Here is a 20,000-nt window from a genome sequence, read left to right as displayed (position 1 = left end):
GTGCCGTCGCAATAAGAGTCCAAACAGCCGAGACAGACGTCGCGATAATCCACAGATAATCAAAAAAAAAACACGAATCTTCAAACCAAACAGTGGTCTGCTCTGAATCAGGAGAGAAATCTGCACAGATAAAACCCGGTCGATACAGCTCTAAACAAACATTTTGGTGGATTTTGAACGTGAGAAACGTTATTATGGATTCGTATTTTAATTAAAAACTTATTAACAATGGATTTGTTTTGGCTTAAGATGTTAACCGAAGGACCGGAGCGATTTATTTGTGATGTTTTTATCCGTTTGGACTCTCATTCCGACGGCACCCATTCGCTGCAGAGCATCGATTGCTAAGCAAGTGACGCCATGCTACATTTTTCATCAACATATCACAAATATTCATTTTTGGGTGAAATATTTTTTTGATAACACAGACATTTGGTGCGATGAACGATGGACATCTTTGAAATGTATTATTCATATAAAGGTAATGCTATATTGTACCCACGCCATCAGACTAAGACTCTAGGCAACACTAGAACATGACACACTAACACACACCCTATTCTGCCTGACGGTCAAAGGCACATTGAACTGAACTCAAAGTACTCGACGAACACCGCGATAACCTCTTAGCTGTCATCAACACTTCCCCAGGTTTTAAAATATGTCTGTTTTCAAAAAAAGCAGCGTGCGCTTCTAAACGTGAACTCGTTCACTTTTCAACACTTGCAGCATAACAGATCTGATTCTGGCCCTTAGAAATCAGACAGACTAAAGCAAACAGCTTCAGTTTTAGCCCTTCGCAAATGTTAAAATGATCTAAACCCCTCAAACGGGCAAGAGCTGAAACGTTCAGTCAGTGCCAGCTCGATATATACACATTAGTTTATACAGCGTTTTTTTAATTAGCATCTTATTTACAGGCGTATAATAGCAGATGAATTGATTGTACATTCAGGTGCGGGGTTTATTGTTAAAGCTCAGTGATTGAATGCACACGGTCTGCGTCTCTCATTCGGTGTCTTCTTAAACGATTATTTAAGGCACTTGCAGCGTCGTTTTTTCAGCCTCGGTAGAATAAATAACTGTTTTTAAAGTCCTCCAAGCAACGCAAGCGTAAAGCGGTTGCAGTGACGCTTCAGCATTACGACGGGATGCATTCGTCACAATGATGGATCTTACGTTTCATGATGAGGTATATGTTTGACAAGAACAAATGCGCAGCTATGCACTTGTTTGAATACTTAAAACGAGTGAACTGCACGCCCTCGGCCGTCTTCGTCCGTCTGAGCCTCACTGCTGCGACTGAGGCGAGAGAGCGAAGGTTGTTTGTGTAACGGCAGGAATGAGGATCTCTTTGCATCTCATTTTCCAGCTGATGAATGTTCATTTAGTACAGCCAGTGGCCATATGGTTACTTCATACTTCGTTTGCGCAATTAGGGCATAACACAAAGAAACTTTCCCCAGGTCAGATAAAGATTAAGCTCTAAACCATACTCAAGATTAGGCTAGAGCTCTGTTTCAAAACCTAGCATTTAAAGCAATAACTAAAAGCGTAGTTTTTGCAGAATCCCAACCACAATAATTCCTACGTGTTTTATGAGGTGGCTAATCTGTACTATTTTTTGGATAAAACGTACGAATACGAATCTGTACGATTGACCTACCCTTAACCCCGCTCCTAAACCCATTGAGAATTCGGCTGAATATGTTAACTAGTAACAACAATCGCAAAATATGGCTAAAGTAATCACTTATTTTCACTGTGCATTTCAGGATTGCCTTTTTATGGAGGATACAGTATAAATACTTCCTTAGAAACCTGGCGAAGGAGGAGGCGTCTTAAATGCTGCTGCCTACTCTTTTTGGAGCAGCCTGAAAACGTTGTTTAGGTAGGAAGCTTATAAGGTTTTGTAACAGAGCCCATTTATTCCTCCCCCTCTCCACCGTGCATTATGTACATTTCCTCTACCAAAATAAAACTCATGGGAACCAGAGGCGAGGGATATATTAGATTGTTAAATGTAAACAAGATATTCTAAGCATAACAATAAATAAATATGCCACCGAAATGTACATCTTTGTTTAGATTTCGGAGACCTTTTCTATTCAGCGATGTGGCCTTGTTTTGTATTCATCATCACAAAAAGCCTTGAATAACAAGAAGCCCCTAACAAGCCGGGCCTTGTGTTTCCACGAACAAAATAAAATCATGTTTATACAATGAGGGCCACCACTTATCTTTGAACTTTAAAGACAGTTTTGGCACTGCAGTGAACATACCCTCACTGTAAACTCAACAGCTTCAGAATTTCTTCAGACAGTGACACCACATTAGAGTTATTTACAGTAAAAGACATTCGTTTAAACACACCGGTCAGATCGAGCTCGCCCAAAGGGACGCACACAGACAGCATTATAGTTAAATACTAAATCTCTCCCAGCGCAGATCTTCAATCGTCCAATCTCAGACTATTATCTCCTCCTCAGATGCTGGTCTGAAGGTCTCCGTTGAGCAGCGCGGCGTTATGCGTTTCCGTCATGACGTCGTTGACCATTCGAGTCCTGTCCTGCCGACTGTCGCTGCGCTCGATCTCGTCCAAGCCGCCGACTCTTTTAAGACACAAGACGTTTTGGAAGCTCTTCTTGAAGTTGTCCGACAAGAAGGCGTAGAGGATGGGGTTGGCGCAGCTGTTGGCGTAACCCAGCACCACGACGAAGTCAAAGGTGCTCTTCAGCACAGGTGTGGTGGGAACGGTTCCGGTCACGGAGGTCACGTTGAACACGTAGAAAGGTAACCAGCACAAGACGAACACCACTACTACGATAGACACCATGCGGGTGACTTTGCGCTCAGAGCGCTTTCGTTTGGTGGAGCCGACTCGCATGCCGGAGGATTTCACCTTTATTACGATCAGCAGATAGCACATGGAGATGACTATCAGTGGTACGAAAAACCCCAACAAGAAGGTGTAGAAGATGAAAATGGTGTAGTAGGTGTTTTGGGGCTCCGGCCACAACATGGTACAAGTCCGGGCCTCGTTCCGTTTGGCGTTCACGCCGCTGTAGATCATAATAGGCAGGTTAACAAGCAGAGAAACTCCCCACATGGCCAGACTGATGGTTTTGGCCATACGCGGCTTCCGCCATTTGGTGGATTTGATCGGATGCACCACGGCCAAGTATCGGTCGAAGCTCATGACCGTCAAGAAGAAGATGCTGGTGAACTGGTTCATGGAGTCCACGGTCAGGACGACGCGGCATATCGCGGATCCGAAGGGCCAGTGGAGCAGCGAGAGCTGAATGGCGATGAAAGGCAAGCTCAGCATGCACAGGACGTCCGCCACGGCCAGGTTCAGGATGTAGATGTTCGTGACGGTCTTCATCTTGGCGTAGCGCAGGATGACGTAAATGACCAGGGCGTTCCCGCAGAGCCCCACCGCGCAGACGACGAAGTACACAAACGTGATGACGGCCGAGCTGGTTTGGTTGAAGTGGTCAGGGGGGGTGGTATTATTGGGGTAACTCTCCAGACCAAAGTCAGACTCGTTCCCGGGGGAGAAACTGTCGTTGAGCAGGCGGTCGGGGAGGGACATGTTGGAACGGGGCATAAACATCCATTTTGGGTCCATTTTGGCAGTGTTTTGTAGTGTTTATTCACCGGGAAAGGGCTTATGAAGATAGAGTCTGCTGTTTAATGCGAAACCTGTGTGCATTGATAAAAACAAGGAAATATGAGTTAACAACCAAGCCTGTCATTTTGAAAATGTCACATCAACATCTGCCTTTTTTTGTCTTGGTCGGAGTAAAACCTAATCAAAGAAAAACCATACGAGGGTTAACGTAATAATAGTTTTTGGTGTATTAACGGTAGACAGCAGCCCTTGTTTACATATTAGGACAAACTAACTGAATTCAGACTTGGTGTTCAATGCACACCACACAGTTTTAGAAACTGGCAATGTAGTATACTCTTAGAATTAAGATGGATGTTTTCGCTTGGTCAGTTCGTGCAGCTCAGACCAATGCAAGTGTACATGGTTGATAACCTGCCCCAAATAGGTTCGCGCCAGCATACAAAAGTTTGGGAATCCCGCGACTCCCATTGGAGCAATCACGGATACGACGCGTGGAGAGAGCAATTACAAATCTCAACCAATTAGTGCTGAACACAAAATGTGAGTTTTTCCGATATGTTTGCACGTTGCAGGCGAACAGCAGGCGTTCTGTCCTGCCGAGGCTCAAACGGAACGCGTGAAGCGATTAAATGTAAACAGCCCTTTTATGAATCCGGAGTCACGCGTTTCACTTGCGATGTAATTTTAAGGTCACACGCTGCTGGATCGTCAATTCTGCTTACAGGTCTGATCTGCTTCGAGTAAACAAGGACTTTACCTCGTCTGTCTGGTTTCTACAGCTCATTGACTTTTGCCCTAGCAAATATTGGTTTAATTGATCTTTATTGGGCAAACAGCACAACTATTTGATCTCGTCTAACAAACGACGCAGACTTAATTTCGCTCTTTATATGAATTGATATAAAACTGAAGTACTGCGGCGTTGTTCTGTCGATATCCAAATCGTGCCTGTCTTCACCCGACACGGTATCACAGCATCACGGCATCTTAAACCGAGAAAGAACAGCAATACAGAAACCGGCTCAGATCAAATCAAAGCCATGGGTGTCCTGAACTTAAAAAGGCTCTCAATTGATCAGCCCGCGCAAAATGTATTTAATTAAGCAATTAAAAAGATGCTAATTGCTAATGCTCCGTTTTTACTAAATATATTACTCGACATAAATTATATCAAATACTGGATTATAAAATAATTAGGCAATGCATTAACTAGTCCATATCTGTTTTGACGGCTATTAATAATTTGCACAATTACAGTGTATGCTTTTTATGTTAAAATAAAAACGTTAAATCTTACATAACATGCTTACAACTATATGTCGTGCGAATTAGTTTGTAGCAAAAATAAACCATTTCACTCCCCGCGCAGATTCCTTTGATTGTAAGTATTTACCTGTAGTTTTTGGGAACATTTGGAGGTCCATTCCTGGAATATGTCAGCTTCGCATGCTTCCACGGATCGCCACAATATTACCGGCAAAAGTGTGCGCTCAAGTGCGATATCCAACTCAGAATAAACGGCGCTCGCACTTGACGCCTCCTGATAAGCTCGCGCGCGTCCGCTCGTGCGTCAGGACACCGGCAGTGCTCCTCAGATAACAAACGATCGTTATTTCTGTAGAAAATAAACTAAATCGTTCGCTAATAGACGAATGACGCACTTAAACTTTGCAAAAAAAAAAAATTAATGCGCGGGACTCAAGCCGCACGGAGGAGATTTCGGAGGCAGCGGTCGAATTCCTTTGGTATTTTTCAGTCAGAGATGAAAGATGAGATCCTCGTGCGCGCGAGTGCGTCTCCCGGCGCTGATCCACTGAGCGCGCGCTTTCCCGAGCTCCTTGATATATCCCGCTCCGCGCGCGAGATGCATCAATCTAAACGACGTGAAGGGCTATATTCAGTTGTTTTTTTTGTTTTTTTTTTGCTGTGTGGTCTTGATAAGGATACGGAAACACGGCAGGGGTCAGAATCATTTTTTAAACCCCAAATGCTTAAAATGACATTTGGTTAAAAAAAAGCGCGTGGGAATAGATTTAGAAACTTTATATTTAGAAATCGCATCTTCACTACGTTTGTTTGGAAATGAAAGAGAACGATGTCCTGTAGCCTACGGTTGTGATTGTATGGGAGCGCGAGGCAAAAAGCAACACTGGGTTGCAAAAGCATGCGTGCCATATCAACATCATATCAAGAAATATAATGCAATGGTCGCTTCATGGGGGAAACAACAACTCGTGACATTGACTTTGGCGTGCATATGATACGAACGTGTTTCGTGTGCATAGCCTATGCTGCGCAGTTTTTACGTGCATATGATACGAATCTAACGACGCTAACCCACTGCGTGCCATATACACGCCAGAGTCAGATTTTGCGTATCAAAAAAGCGAAATGTGTTCATTGTCCTCTGTCATGTGGTCATGCAACAACGTGCATCTGAGATGATATAATATACCCCACCTGAGGGGCATGTTGTCACATCTCGCGGGGTAAATAAAGAATAACGTATACACTGTAATTATGAAACAAAGTGATATATTTGTACTAGACAAGTGTGAAATTTCACTGGGCAATACTCATACGAAGAGTTTATTTTAAAAAAACATTTTGTTGTTTTTTAGCATTTTCAAAAACCAGGTATATATTATGTTTTATCGTGTTAGCTAGCTGTTTTTTTTAAGTAACTGCAGCTGAGATTGAGATTAATTTGCACGCACAGTGAAGAAACATGATTTTTGCAAATGAACCCACATTGATTTATCTTAACAGAGATAGCACAATTGAATGAAATCAAGCTTCTTAACCTCTACACAGCTTATTAAGACAAGTCTAAGCCGTGTATGAAACCGGCCCCTGGACTCTGTTGTCTTTGTTTATGAGTTCTCAGATCTAGGAAAAGTTATTTGACAATCACTTATCAAAGGCTTGGGTTAAAAAACACGAATGGGTGAAGCTGAATGGAACGAACCTTCACTGATTAGTCAAACAGACACAAAACAATTTGTTCCAAAAGCGTCTGGAACTCAGTTCTAAGTCAGGTAATGTTCAGTAGAAATGCAGGCCGCGTGAATACTGAGGATAGTCGTAGTATCTTCTGCTGAACACAACTGAAATCGCTAATTCTAAAGCAGAAGAGAATGCTGAATACACCAGCGGGCCTTCACCTCTGACAGCACTTAGTCAACAAGAGCAGCAACTGAGAATGTATGGGGTTAAAGGTCAATGGCAGATAGCTCACGAAAAGCCTTGATGAAAGGTAAACTGCGGTAATGACAATAAAGAGACACAGCCTGACCGAAGCCTGAATGACGAGCGATTTACGAAAAATGACGAGCCGTTTGTTTTCAAACTTTGTGTATCAAAGCGTTATGATGGATATTTGCATTGCTCTTTGAAAGTACTGTTTTAAATGAAATTAAAGAGGAAACCCATTGTTTTCAAGCTGACGAAGTAGCTGGGGGAATCTGATAGGGCTGTTAGGTTGGTGTGTGGTTCAGAGAGACAGGATTATGCATTAGTAATGAGAAAGCAAAGCATTTCTGTGTTTCTTTAACTTTGGCCACTTTTATGTCCCACATGCTGATTTTTATTGCAATAGATTTCATTAAAACTGTTTTGGAAACTTTTCACCATGCCTTAGTCATTTATTTATACTTTTCAAAATCCATTTCTATATTTGAATGTTTTAAGCTTTCCCCAGACAAACATTTATCACATATGTACATTTAGTTGAATTGTGAATTACTTATTGATGTGAAAATATTAGGATAGCCTAGTTTTTATTTAGGATCGATCATATGCTAAAACTGTATTCCAGTGAATATCATTTTATACGATTACGTTTCTTGGTGGTGAATGTTATTAATGTTTCAGTGCCACCTACAGGTCGAAACAGGTGCTTGATTGTAAATTGACTCGACTTTAAATTGAACTGGATGACGTACTTATGTTACGTAAAATGCGTTATTACTTTTTAGCCGCCATTTTAATCGGGGCGCCAAAACCGCCAAAAGACGTCCGTATCGCGCCTGTTTACAAAGAAAAACAGTTTGAAAACTGGGCCAGCTAGGTCTACCGTGATAAAGTAAATCTAATCAGACAGTAATCGTTAAGATAAACATGTTTAATCTGCAAAAAACACTTCAGGCGCTAGGCTAGTCAGAAAATAGCATTGCGACGCCACTGGATGAACATCGTCGACTAAAACGAGTGAGCGTTCATTCAATATTTAAAAGCTAAATAGCCTATATCATTCCTTAGCATTTTAAGAACATTTTTGTCATTTAGAAATTGGTTTGAGTCACATCAACTTTATGGGTATTTTTTTATTGTCAATTTGTTGTACAGAAATAGAAGATGGAGGCAGTTTGTTACTGTCGTTTTAATAAATGGCTCATGGGTCTCTTACTGTCTTTAATAAGTGCCTCAGGATAACTAAACTATTCATTATTTTCTTAAAATATTGTCACAAACCTAGGTCTGCACCGGACATGTGATGCCCAAGGGTCCAATTAAAAGCTTTTGTCAGTGTATGCACAGTGATAACTAGTGATGATAGATGATTATAAGTCAGATATCCAAGCTAGGAATTTAAAAGGATGTTTTCTAAGGCGCAAAGCCAAAGGTTGGGGAACGATGAATGAAACCTTTTAGACAGTCCGGGTCATAAGTGACAGACAAGTGACTAAACTAGCGGACAGTTTTGTTGTTTAAAAATGGTCAAATGTAGTGTTAACTGGAGTATGTTGAACTATCAGCTGAATATATAACGGCGGGGTTAAAGTGAAGAGGTTCTGGACTAGAAAATGCCACAAAAACACACATTTGTAAACATGCATTAGTTGGTAATACCCATAATTGTGCGACCTTTTAAATTCTAGATAAATATGCGTGTTATATCTGCTATATGTTTATGTCATTTGATTTATTTCATGTGCCTTTCGTATTTTTAATGCTGATTCTGACTTTTCTGTTAAGATGCTTATGACAGAATATATGCTGCCCTTTGGTCAGAGTAATGAGGGACGTGATCCCATATCCTCCTGAGAGATGTTATTTAAAATTGTCGTGGTGTGCGTGAGAGCTATTGCTAACCTTCTAATTTTGTATCTAAATACATTTTTTTGGAAGATTTAATGAGCCTAGATGGCATCTGTTTTATGTCAGAGGTAAATTTTTGACAATCGTCACGAAAACAAATCCGTCATGGAGCCATGGGATACGCTTCTTTGACATTTGTGCATGGGAATGAAGCATTTTAAGTGTTCCAATCTAAGTATACTGTCTCCCACCGAGTCCTGTCTAATGCATTTATGCATATTTATTTATTTTTACCAGGATGGTCATTGTGAGTATGCATGCATTTGTACACGTGTGCTCTTTCCTTTATTTATGAGAAAAGTTTTACGCTATACAAGGTTCCCCTTAAGTCATGAATACTGAATAAGGAATGTTATGTTATAGGCTTGTATTGCACCTTGACTGCCTATAAAACTGCTGCGAAAACAACACCTTTATAACATTTAAAATGTGTGCCAGATGTGAGACATGGAAGGGTTGTGGACCATTTTCTCAAGCATTTCTCAGCTGCAAACCTTCAAAGCTGTCAAGATATTAACACCAAGTCAGACTAAAAGTAGATGATGGATTTGTTTTTATCTTCAAGTGGTTATACATTTCTACATTTGAAACAGTGGCGTCAAATTGAACTTCTGTTTCTCCATAGACTTTAGTCTGAAAACGTACTCTTTTAACAACTCCCACTAAAAACTTTCGAAAGGAGATTTATACATTTTTGAATAATTAATTCTCCCTACGTGAACAAATAGAATTAATTTGATGTACTTTTAATGTGCATGAACAACGATAAACAAACACACACAAGTGTTTTGGATGATTATAAGGAAATACTCTATGCGTGCAATAAAGCAGAAAAAAGCAGAAGCTTAAAATAGTTTCAAATCTTTTCAGAATCATCAGCTCAGAATATATTGTTAAAGTTACACGTTATAATTACTTTATAGCAAAAGAGCCCCGCCCCAAAGTAGTAAAATATATATTACAAAAACATATATTAAAAAATCGTAATATACATTACCCTGTGTAGATTATATAATAACACATGGTTATTTAAACAAATGTTGGCCATTAACGTTGGCTATTTATCGTCTGTTTTCAAACAAATCCACAGCCACATTCCTTTTTCATGTGTCATTCAGTAACAGTCACACAAAAATCCTCAAATATTTGGTTCAAGCCGGATGCCATGACAACCATGACATCATCCCGAAGTCCACAATCAGTTTGACAGCACTTGTACAGGAGGGCAGAAATTGCATAATCATCCTTACAACACGGTCCTTCCTTTGCTCGGAAACCGAGCAACTTTGCTTTTGCGGTGAAATAACATTTCTGCAGCAAAGTGTGAGTTATCGACTTCCACTCAGCGCTTATCACGCCTCGGTCTGCTCGTGTCTTTCTCTCTATTGCACAGAATCGAATGCAGTCTCGGAAACTGTGCTTCAAAAATGTGGCAAACAAAAATGGTCTGTTTACAAAGCGGGAACGCGTAGCAACACAAACTCTTGTGAATGTTTAGATGTACTAAGCTAGCATGCTTTGCACGTTGGTGTCATGCAAAACGAATCCCTCAGTGTCTCTGTCGCAGTGTGTCCGCGAGCTCTTTTGAGGGCAAAGGAGGGCGTGGAAATGCCTTCGAAAGGTTTCCGACAAACATGCATAGAGTATCGGATTGGCGCAGCTCCACGAATACGACAGCAGCACCACAAACTCGAAGCCACGCGTGAAATCGAGTACCAGGTCTATTTGTTGCAGAGAACAAAAGTTGAAGACGTAGAACGGCAGCCAGCAGATCCCGAACACCGAAACGACCGCCACTACCATCTTAGTAACCTGTTTCTCAAACCTGTGACTTTCCACTGAAGACATCTGCTGCCTGGAGCTTCTCAAAGTCACTAGAAGTGCTGTGTAAAACACAATCATTACGGTGAACGGCAAGGCGAAGCCCAGAACGAACGTGTAGCTAAGAAAAGCCAACCACCAGGCGTCGGATGCGATGTGAGGGTCGACCGTGCACAAACCGTAGTTGGCAGAAAAGTGAATAGCCATTGGAATCACCGGAAACAGAGAGATGAACCACATTAATGCAGCGATGATCTTCGCCCGTTTTGGTGTCCGCCAGCGAGCGAAGCGCAACGGGTCTACCAGAGCCATATAACGATCGACACTCATCACCGTTAAGCAGAAGACGCTTGTGAACTGGTTGATGCCATCCAGGACCATAACCAGCTTGCAAACGGCGTCTCCGAAGATCCACTGGTCCTGGAAGTTTTGGATGGCGATGAACGGGAGCCCCACCATGAAGAGTCCATCCGCCAGAGCCAAGTTGAAAATGTAGACGGTGGTCGCCGAAGACATTTTGTCCAGTTTCAGGATGGTGACGATGACCAGCGAGTTCCCGGCCAATCCCACAATGCACACGGCCAGGTACAAGACGGCCATGGTGACGCTGAACGCGTCGAAGTCCTGCCGGATGTAGACGTTGTTTATCGCGGCGCTGTCAAGATCTACGATGGACACGTTGTCGTTAAACATTCCCAGAGGTTTTGAGGTTTCCATTTCTGGTCAGACACAGTTATTGTTGTTCTTGGATGAGAAGATCGGATGGATTAGATCTTGCTGCAATTTCAAAAATTGTTCACATGTATTAGATCTCATCAAAAGTTCGACAAGAAAATGGCTTGCAGTCCTTGTAAAAGCACAGATGTATTAGAAATTGCCAAAATTTCTAGTGAAAAATGGCTCGTAATATTTGCAGAGCTTCAAATCTATTAGATCTTGCCAAGATATCTGGTGAAAAATGGTTTGTAATCCTTGTAGAAATTCAAATGCATTAGAACTTACTAAAATGTTTTGTAGTCCTTGCAAGAAAGGTTTCAATTAAATATCATTATAACTTGCTTACATTTCTGGAAAAATACGGTTTGTAGTCCTTGCAGAAGTACACATGTATTAGAAATCGTTAGAATTTCTGTAAGAAAATGGTTTGTAGTCCTTGCAGATGTTCAAATGTATTAGATCTTGCCAAAACCTCTGGTTAAAAACGGTTTGTAATCCTTGCAGAAGTTCAGGCGTGCTAGAGCTTGACAAGTGTTCTGGTCGAAAAGCAGTCCTTGCGAGTTCCAACGTTATCAGATCCTGCCAAAATTCGTTTCTCGATCTCCACAGGTCTGCATCCACCTCGTCCTCGGAGCTGGTTTATTTTCCCATCTCCAGAACCTCCCCAGTTGGTCTTTGAAGAAGTTTCTGCGTGAGCTTGGAGGAAAAACAAGCTTCACCCAAAAGAGCTGGCACTCAAACGACTGGTAGGATGTTTGTTGAGAGATCCAGACTCCAAAGCAGAAATTTAGCGGGTGTTTGACCCTCCTAGTGAGATCTTATATATCCCCCCAGCAGCGCTCAGAGTGTGTGTGTGTGTGTGTGTGTATGTGTCTAAAGTCATCCGTTGACTCCGATAAGCTGCACCAGCTCGTTCCAATCCGCTGTTAAGAGGTTTCCAGGGTGCCATCTGTTACAATACTTTTGTTTTCATAACTAAACACCCTTGTCAGAAGGTCCATCCAGCCTCTTTCTTTCACACTCCCTCTCATTTTCCTCCTTCTCTCCACCCCTCCGTTTCCTCCCTTTTCTCGCAGTTCAGTGGGGGGTCAATCTGAGCCCATCATCCCCCAACTTCCCCTCCGGGCCACCCACTTTCCAAATACGTCCCTAAAGGATGAGTGATGAATCTGGCCTGTCTCCCTCTGCTTGTTTTAATGCGCCGCGTTCCCCCCTTCAGTGTTTATATTTCTCGCCGATTGTCTTTGTTTGTTGGTCAGTGAATCATTTATCACGCGCAAGGCCTCGGTGGGTGGAAACGCTCGCAGATAAAAGGGCGAGAGCAATGAGCGATCACCTTAGTCCTGTTCCTTTTCTGACACGCATTGTTGGAATGCCGCAATTCTCACAGTGAACTTCCCAGGATAACAGTAACGGAGGGAGGTAATGGTTATATAGCCGGCTATATACTCGCCGACTAGGGCACTCTTGGTAGTGGACGTGTGGTTATGCAATATTCAGATTGTTTTGGAGGTCCGAAATCATTCCTAGAATTTGGAAGTTTCCGTTGGCGTGTTACTGTAAACTTGGACATGTCTCGAGCTTATTTAGAGTTTTAAAGAGTCTCGAGTGACTCGAAGACAGGTATTCGGACCACTCCAATAAATCTCTATGGTCGGCATTTGGTTTCACCGTCCTGGGCTTGAGTTTTCTTGTATCTCTTAACAAGGAACATACCGGTTTTACAGATAGCATGGCTTCTAAGAATTGTAACTGTTTGGGAAAGAAGAACTAGGACACGATTCAAAATGTTTCAAAGCTTACCTTCAAAAACCATATTCCTCGTCTTCTTATTACATGTTTTAATTTTTTTTTAAAGGTGTCTTCAATTAGTTCCATTATTTTTGTTCTCAATTTTACAATTTGTTCTCTGATCTGATTTCCGATGGCTTATCGTAAGCATTTCAGCTGAAAACGACAAATCTCGAATGCCATTTTTTTCATTTTTATAATTTATAATAAGAGAAATCCAGTACAATCTATCCGCCACAATATAGTCACGTTCTATGCGATGGAAGTCTTTTTAATATTTTAGTTTGTGGTCCCCTTTATTTTAAAAAGCAGCCATGATGGACGTACATCAGACGTTCGCGGTTAGCGAATAACATTGACATGCAAGAAACAACAGTCTGCTCAGCGTAAAGGAGACGAGAAGCTGCACATAACCAGATGCTCTTCTAGGAAAGCTGTCGCTATCAAACATGAAACTAGATCAAATAAATGAGAAAAGAGACGAGAGATAAAAGAAGAGCAATAACCGAAGAGGAAATATAAAGGAACTAATTAAAGAATGCACATGACAAAAATGATAGGATAAAGGACTAGAGATAAGAAAAGGTTTATTAGAGAAAAAAATGCAATATAAAAATATTAAATTCTATAATTGATGGGATTGGAATTTTACTTGAACGGGTTTAAAATGTCACAAATTATGAATTAAATAATTTTTGCACATTTATTGTTATTTTTTATAGTTATAATTTTTTTTTTGTAATAATTATTATTTTCTACCCTAAATTTATTTTCACTCAAAAATTGCTTATAAATGTAAAAAATAATTAATAAGGCCGGCTGGTAAGACGTTTAAATTAAAAGTGGAAAGACTGAAATAGCCTAGTATTTGATTTCAAAACATGCTCAAATCTTTGTAATCTTTGTGCAATCTTTAGTGTGTGTTTTTTCCCCAAAATATACACCATATCAAGGAGTAAATTACACTTTATACACTTTACACTTTATATCTTATATCTTATACTTTATATTTATATTCTATACCTTATTTTTATTTTATTTTATTTATTTTATTTTTTTATATTCTACTTTGCACACTTCTTTTTTTACATATTTTTTATATTTTATATTTATATGTACATTTAAATTTTGTTTTCTATTTTGATGCTGGACGGTTGTAAAGAACATTTCACTGCATGTCGTACCATGTATGTATGTGTATGTGACAAATAAAATTTGAATTTGAATTAAATTAAATTTTGATGTATTTATATTTATTGTTCATTGTATTTATAGTTATTAACGTGTTATTTTTTCCTATAAGTATCCAAATTCTGATCTACGCGCTCACAACATTATTCACGTGTAACCTTTGTATTTTCAGGTAAATGGGAGACTGCATGGGTGAACCTGTTGGCATTCAGCTGACGTGGTCACTTTAAGACGCCCTTGCGCGCGAGACGCACCAATAGGAGCTCGAGGGGGGCGGGACTTCGGCCGTGACACAGACACGTGTACACGGGGAAGCAGGAAGTGAAGCTGTTCAGTCGGTGCCTGTAAACAGTAAGTACTAACTTATTTAATGTTGATTTGAATGTTCTGCGGCGGTAAAATGAATGAAATCAAGCGCAGAAAAGCAGAAATCGTTTATTTTGCGTCTCTGAAACAGCGGCGTGCTGAAATGCGGCAGAAGTTGACGATAGTCTTCAGCGCATAAACTTTGCAGGAGTCTGTTATTTCATTAAATAGCGCCGCATATTTTTTTATTATGCAATTTGCTGCTAATAAACGTTGAAGAAACCGCAGTGCTAGTTAATATGTTTGATTAGATGTTGCATTGGATAAACACACATATCTAGCCCACATATATTGTAACATAAACGTGAAACCAGACCACAAAACCAGTCACGAGGGTCTTTTTTTTGTAATAAATAAGCTTTCCGTTGTTGCGTGGTTTGTGACAATATTTGGCTGATCTATAGCTTTGTGAAAGTCTGGGATCTGAGGGTGCAAAAAAAAAAAATATTGAGAAAATCTAATTTAACGTCGTCCTGATGAAGTTCTCAGCAATGCATGTTGCTAATCAGAAATGAAGTTTTGATGTATTTATGCTAGGAAAGTGTCTTCGTGAGCTTTACTTGATAGCCAGTGATCTTTGGCATAGTAGAAAGATTGCAATGTGCATGCAATGCATTATTATTGGCTATTTTCTGCCTGGTTCTGCGCTCCAGGGTCAGAGGTTAAAGAGTAATTCTAAACGATATATACGCTCGTCATCGACCTTAATTCTGCTGCTAAATAAACATTTGAAATGGGCTTGTTTGCCGACGTCCTGGATGAACAGGATTTGTCTCACACCCGTGAAGCTCATCTCTCTGTGTTTCATTTGCACAGGCAGCATGATCGCGGGCGTCAGTCCTGTGTCGCAGGCCCTGCTGGGGACCCTGTTCACCTGGGGCCTCACCGCAGCTGGGGCCGCTCTCGTCTTCGTCTTCTCCAGCAGACAGGTGAGACGGGTCACAGAGGGAAGCTTAAAGGGATAGTTCAAGTCACGTCCCAAGCTGAAGGAATAGTTACTGATGTACATTCATTATTTTGGGGTGACGCTTCACCCCTACGCCTACGTTACATCATCGTTTTATTTTGAAAATGTTTTTAGTTTTATAAGAGTCAAGAATGAAGGTTTGGGTGTTTAACTTTAATTTATAGAAATAGAAAGGTAAATTTTTTTTAAAAACCTACTACATACAGTAAAACAAATCTGATATTTAACGTAAAATTATTACTTATTTATTATAATTTATTTTTCACATATCTTCTCTGTATAATTTACAGTTTTAAAGCTGAAACGATTGCAACTATTGATCGATTGATTGACTTAACAATAACATTTATGCGCTTTAGGGGTTCATTGAATGTTTATTACATTATTTCTTCCTCTTACGTGTTTTGTAGTCTTCAGGTTGAGATGTGTTTATTTATTTTTCCCACTTGTTTTGTTGTTGATTTGAGTTTTTTTCCCCTCACAGAAGCGGGTTTTGGATGGCAGTCTGGGATTTGCCGCAGGGGTAAGAAGCACTTTTTTTTCTGCGCTTTACGTCTATCATTTCTTGCCCTTTTTGCCGTGTCTTCTCGCGGCGTGCATCGCTCTCGTTCTCTTTTTCTTCAGCAAATGAAATATTCATTCGAGGCGAGGGCAGGCGGGAGCGTGTTGTGTGCTTTGTTGTTCAGGAAAACTGTCGGCGAGGCTTGAGAAAAAGAATAGATTGGCGACCCGGAGTTAATTAGACCGTACCCTTTTTGATTATCTGCAGTATTTGAATGCAACACCAGGTTTGCGGAAATCCTTATCAAGTGCTCGACTCGAGGGCTTAGGAAAATTGTCTCGCGTCGAAGATGGAAAAATATCATTTCCGCGCCGTTAAATATGCATACGTTGCAGATTGGGATTGAAAACGCGGCGAGCTAATGAATGGTTGAAATGTTTGCTTTTCCTCTGCCCCCGTGTTCTAGACGTTTGAGTCATTGCATCGAATTCTTGCGTAACGAGAACTTGTACGATGATACTCGGTCTTCGGTGTCGTAATTATATTATGTTTTAATGTGATTGTCTCTTAACTGCATGAGAATTAGGACCTTTTTTGTTTTATCCATTATGAAATATATATATATAAAAATATATATATAAAAATATATATATATATATATATATTTTTTTTATATATATATTTTTATATATATATATTTTTATGTATATATATTTTTATATATATATATTTTTATATATATATATTTTTATGTATATATATTTTTATATATATATTTTTATATATATATATATATATTTTTTTATATATATATTTTATATATATATTTTTATATATATATTATTTATATATATATATATATATTTTTTATATATATATATATATATATATATATATATATATATATATATATATATATATATATATATATATATATATATATATATATATTAGTCGATTTCACACATAATCCTTATTATTCTTCATTATTCTTCCCATTTTTATTAATCTGTTATCAGCCTTAATTTTATACTCGCAACTAAACATTTACCAAGCAGCTTTGCTTCAATCTCGGTAAACATTTGCACAGTTATTATCAATTCGAGTTTCTAAATAAATACAGCAAAACATTTTCTTGCGACCTTACGACACAACGCTTTAAGAAGACATTAGCATCATGCTACATAAGACAATAAGACACGGCGTCATGCTTCCTCGTGTACTTTTACTCAGAAGTCACTTTAAACCCCGGTTCGGGGACTGAAGCACAAATCCTGATATGTATATTTCATCTCACTACTACTGTTTTTGATTCATGTTTTTTTTTTTTGTAAACGGTTCTACATTTAAAATGTCTAATAAATAGAAAAAAAAAAGAAATGTGAATTTAATTGTTTTCGTGGTTAAAACCTTTTCTGTCTTTTACCCATATTTATTGTATATACATACAGTATATACTTTTCAAATATTAATTATTTTGAATATTTTGAAAATGTTTATATATTTATATTCTTATTAATATATTTATAATATAAAATATGTAAACACACACACACACACACACACACACACACACACACACATACACAATAAAAGTTATTGTTTACATGTGTATATACTGTGCATATTGTGACGAGCGTCCCGAGGATCGATCAGCGTTGCCCTGGGAACAAACACGGAACACCTACACCAGCCACTCAACGACGGATTCGCCACACCTGGAGCTCATCAGCCGCGGGCCAGATAAGCCCGGCCAGGCGACGGCTTCAGTGAGCCACGAGACTCCGGAAACGCAAGCTAACCTGTTGTCTCTTTCTTTGTCTCCCAGAAGCTACAACGTGACGGGCCTGCCTGAGCTACTTCCCCTACTACCTCACAGTGGACTCCCTCACGTTACTAAGCACGGGAAACACAGAGACGACTCACCGCTGCACTCACCGGATTCACCGCTACACCACCCCCGGACTCACCGCCGCACTCCTCGCACGGACTCACCGCTCACCTTCTGTGTATTGTCTAATAAATACACCCTCCGGGGGTTTTCACTGCACCTGTTTCTCTTGTGCTTCCTCTGCCTCGCCACAAGTGGTGGAGAATGCGAGCAGTTTTTAAGCGCAAGAGAACGGAGGAAACAAAGAGAAAAAGGAAGAGCGCTATCGCGCCTCTATTAAAGGTTCCCCACAACATCAACTTCTCTCTTTGTTTTCCCCCCAGGCAAGCGCTCGCTTCCCGGCGAAGATGGAGGAATTCCTCCAACGCCTCTCAGAGGTTTCCATTCGCCAGCAACAGATCGTCGAGCATTTGGCTACCCGCCAGAACGAGACCGAGCAGGAGCTCGCTGCTCTCCGCGCCGCCACTCAACCACGCCCCGTCGTGCCTGATCCCCGGATGCAAGCCACACAGCTGCTACCCAAAATGGCGCCAGCGATGACCCTGAAATATATCTCGAGATGTTCGAGGCGTCGCAACCACGGAAGGATGGGACCGGAGGGATTGGGCACGCGCGCGTTGGCCCCGCTGCTGTCAGGAGAGCCCCAGCGCGCGCCTATTTCAGCATGCCGGCCGACCTGGCGAATGTATCACGACCTAAAGAGGGAAATCTTGGGCAGGGTCGGTCTATCACCGGTCTGCGCAGCCCAAGCCTTCAAGAGTGGGTCTTCCAGTCTCGCCAGCCGGCAAGGACCCAGGCCGCCGAACTTACTCGGCTAGCGCAACACTGGCTCCTGGATGGGACACCAACCCCGCCATCATTGTGGAAAGGGTGGTGATAGACCGGCTCCTGCGGGCTCCCCGGAATTATCGCCAGGCGGTCGGTATGAGAAACCCCAAGAACGTCATGGAGTTGGTTGAGGCGGTCGAGCTGGCGGAAGCCGCGCAGCGTCCGAGGCCGGGAGCGGGCGCCATCTTTTCCCCGGAGGGTGTCCCAGGAGCGACGCGCGCCGGAGGGCACCCGGCGACCGATGGAGAGGCGGCGGTCCCGACCGTGAGAGATGAGCCGATGCCAACCGAAGAGGCTTCCAACTCCTCTAGAGCGTGGCTGGCAGGCTGCAGTCTCCACACCGAGCTTCCCAGCGCCGCACCGGAAATCCCCATCGGCCTGAATGGACGGGAAGTTCAGAGCCCTCCTTGACTCTGGCAGTACCATCAGCCTGGTTCAGTCCCGCCTCCTACCCCCGCGCACGGAACCGCGGAAACGGCTGCCACTGACCTGCGTCCACGGGGACACCAGGAAAGTCTCCACCCGTCTCATCACCGTGACGACGACAGGAGGAAGCTGGCCCCTGGAGGTGGGCCTCGTACAGGACCTGCCGGTACCAATCATCCTCGGGCGGGACTGGCCGGGTTTCAGGAGGCGCTACACACCGCGACACAGCCTGTCAGCCCCCAAAGCCCTCGCCGGAAGAGGCGAGAGGGGAGAGGAAACCGCCGCCCTGCCGTTCTCCTAGCATCGGACAGCGGAAGAGATGGTGAGTCCCCTCCGAATACTACTAATGTATTCTTTGATGTGTTCCAACAGGTAGTCGGAGGGGGCTCGTTCGGCCGGGCTCAGCGGGAGGATGACCGGCTCAAGAATTGCTGGAACCAGGTACATTTCATGGATGGAGAAGAGACGCGGCCCGGCCCCATCCTCTTCCCCATTTTATTGTGGAGAACGGCCTACTCTATTGTTGTGTGCCCAGCGGAGGGGGAGGAAAGCGGCTCCTGGTGGTGCCCCGAGGAAAGTGGACACCATCTTGGAGCTCGCCACGCCCACCCGCTGGCCGGACACCTCGGGGCCGCCAACACTATCAAGAGGATCCGGGACCGTTTCCACTGGCCGGGCTCGACGGAGATGTGAAACTGTTCTGCCAGGCCTGCCCGAGTGCCAGAAGACCTCGCCCGGCCACCTCCCCTAGTCCACTTATCCC

General features: G+C 41.9%; 3 protein-coding genes across 4 annotated transcripts in view; 1 reads left to right on the top strand and 2 right to left on the bottom strand.

Moving 5' to 3' along the window:
* Window positions 1-5,496, bottom strand: part of sstr2a (somatostatin receptor 2a) — a 6,724-nt gene extending 1,228 nt beyond the window's left edge. The window contains exons 1-2 of the mRNA XM_043230966.1: window positions 5,031-5,496; window positions 1-3,705 (exon numbers count right to left, since the gene is read on the bottom strand). The exon at window positions 1-3,705 is cut by the window's left edge and continues 1,228 nt beyond it. Coding sequence (XP_043086901.1) covers window positions 2,486-3,631 — 1,146 coding nt within the window. The 5' untranslated portion in view covers window positions 3,632-3,705; window positions 5,031-5,496 and the 3' untranslated portion in view covers window positions 1-2,485. The remainder of the gene's footprint in view (window positions 3,706-5,030) is intronic.
* Window positions 5,497-9,292: 3,796 nt separating this feature from the next.
* On the bottom strand, window positions 9,293-12,441 carry LOC122333374 (somatostatin receptor type 2). Its single transcript, XM_043230948.1, has one exon. The coding sequence runs from the start codon at window positions 11,273-11,275 to the stop codon at window positions 10,241-10,243; it is 1,035 nt and encodes a 344-aa protein (XP_043086883.1). The 5' UTR covers window positions 11,276-12,441; the 3' UTR covers window positions 9,293-10,240.
* Window positions 12,442-12,578: 137 nt separating this feature from the next.
* Window positions 12,579-20,000, top strand: part of LOC122333413 (zinc transporter ZIP11-like) — a 102,278-nt gene continuing 94,856 nt past the window's right edge. For both annotated transcript variants that reach the window (XM_043231008.1, XM_043231007.1), the window contains exons 1-4: window positions 12,579-12,697; window positions 14,430-14,608; window positions 15,440-15,552; window positions 16,075-16,113. In XM_043231008.1, coding sequence (XP_043086943.1) covers window positions 15,445-15,552; window positions 16,075-16,113 — 147 coding nt within the window. In that variant the 5' untranslated portion in view covers window positions 12,579-12,697; window positions 14,430-14,608; window positions 15,440-15,444. The remainder of the gene's footprint in view (window positions 12,698-14,429; window positions 14,609-15,439; window positions 15,553-16,074; window positions 16,114-20,000) is intronic.

This window comes from Puntigrus tetrazona, unplaced genomic scaffold (genome assembly GCF_018831695.1).
Source record: "Puntigrus tetrazona isolate hp1 unplaced genomic scaffold, ASM1883169v1 S000000270, whole genome shotgun sequence".
NCBI lineage: Eukaryota > Metazoa > Chordata > Actinopteri > Cypriniformes > Cyprinidae > Puntigrus > Puntigrus tetrazona.
Note: the sequence above shows the minus strand (reverse complement) of the source record. Positions and strands in the feature narration are given on the sequence as shown.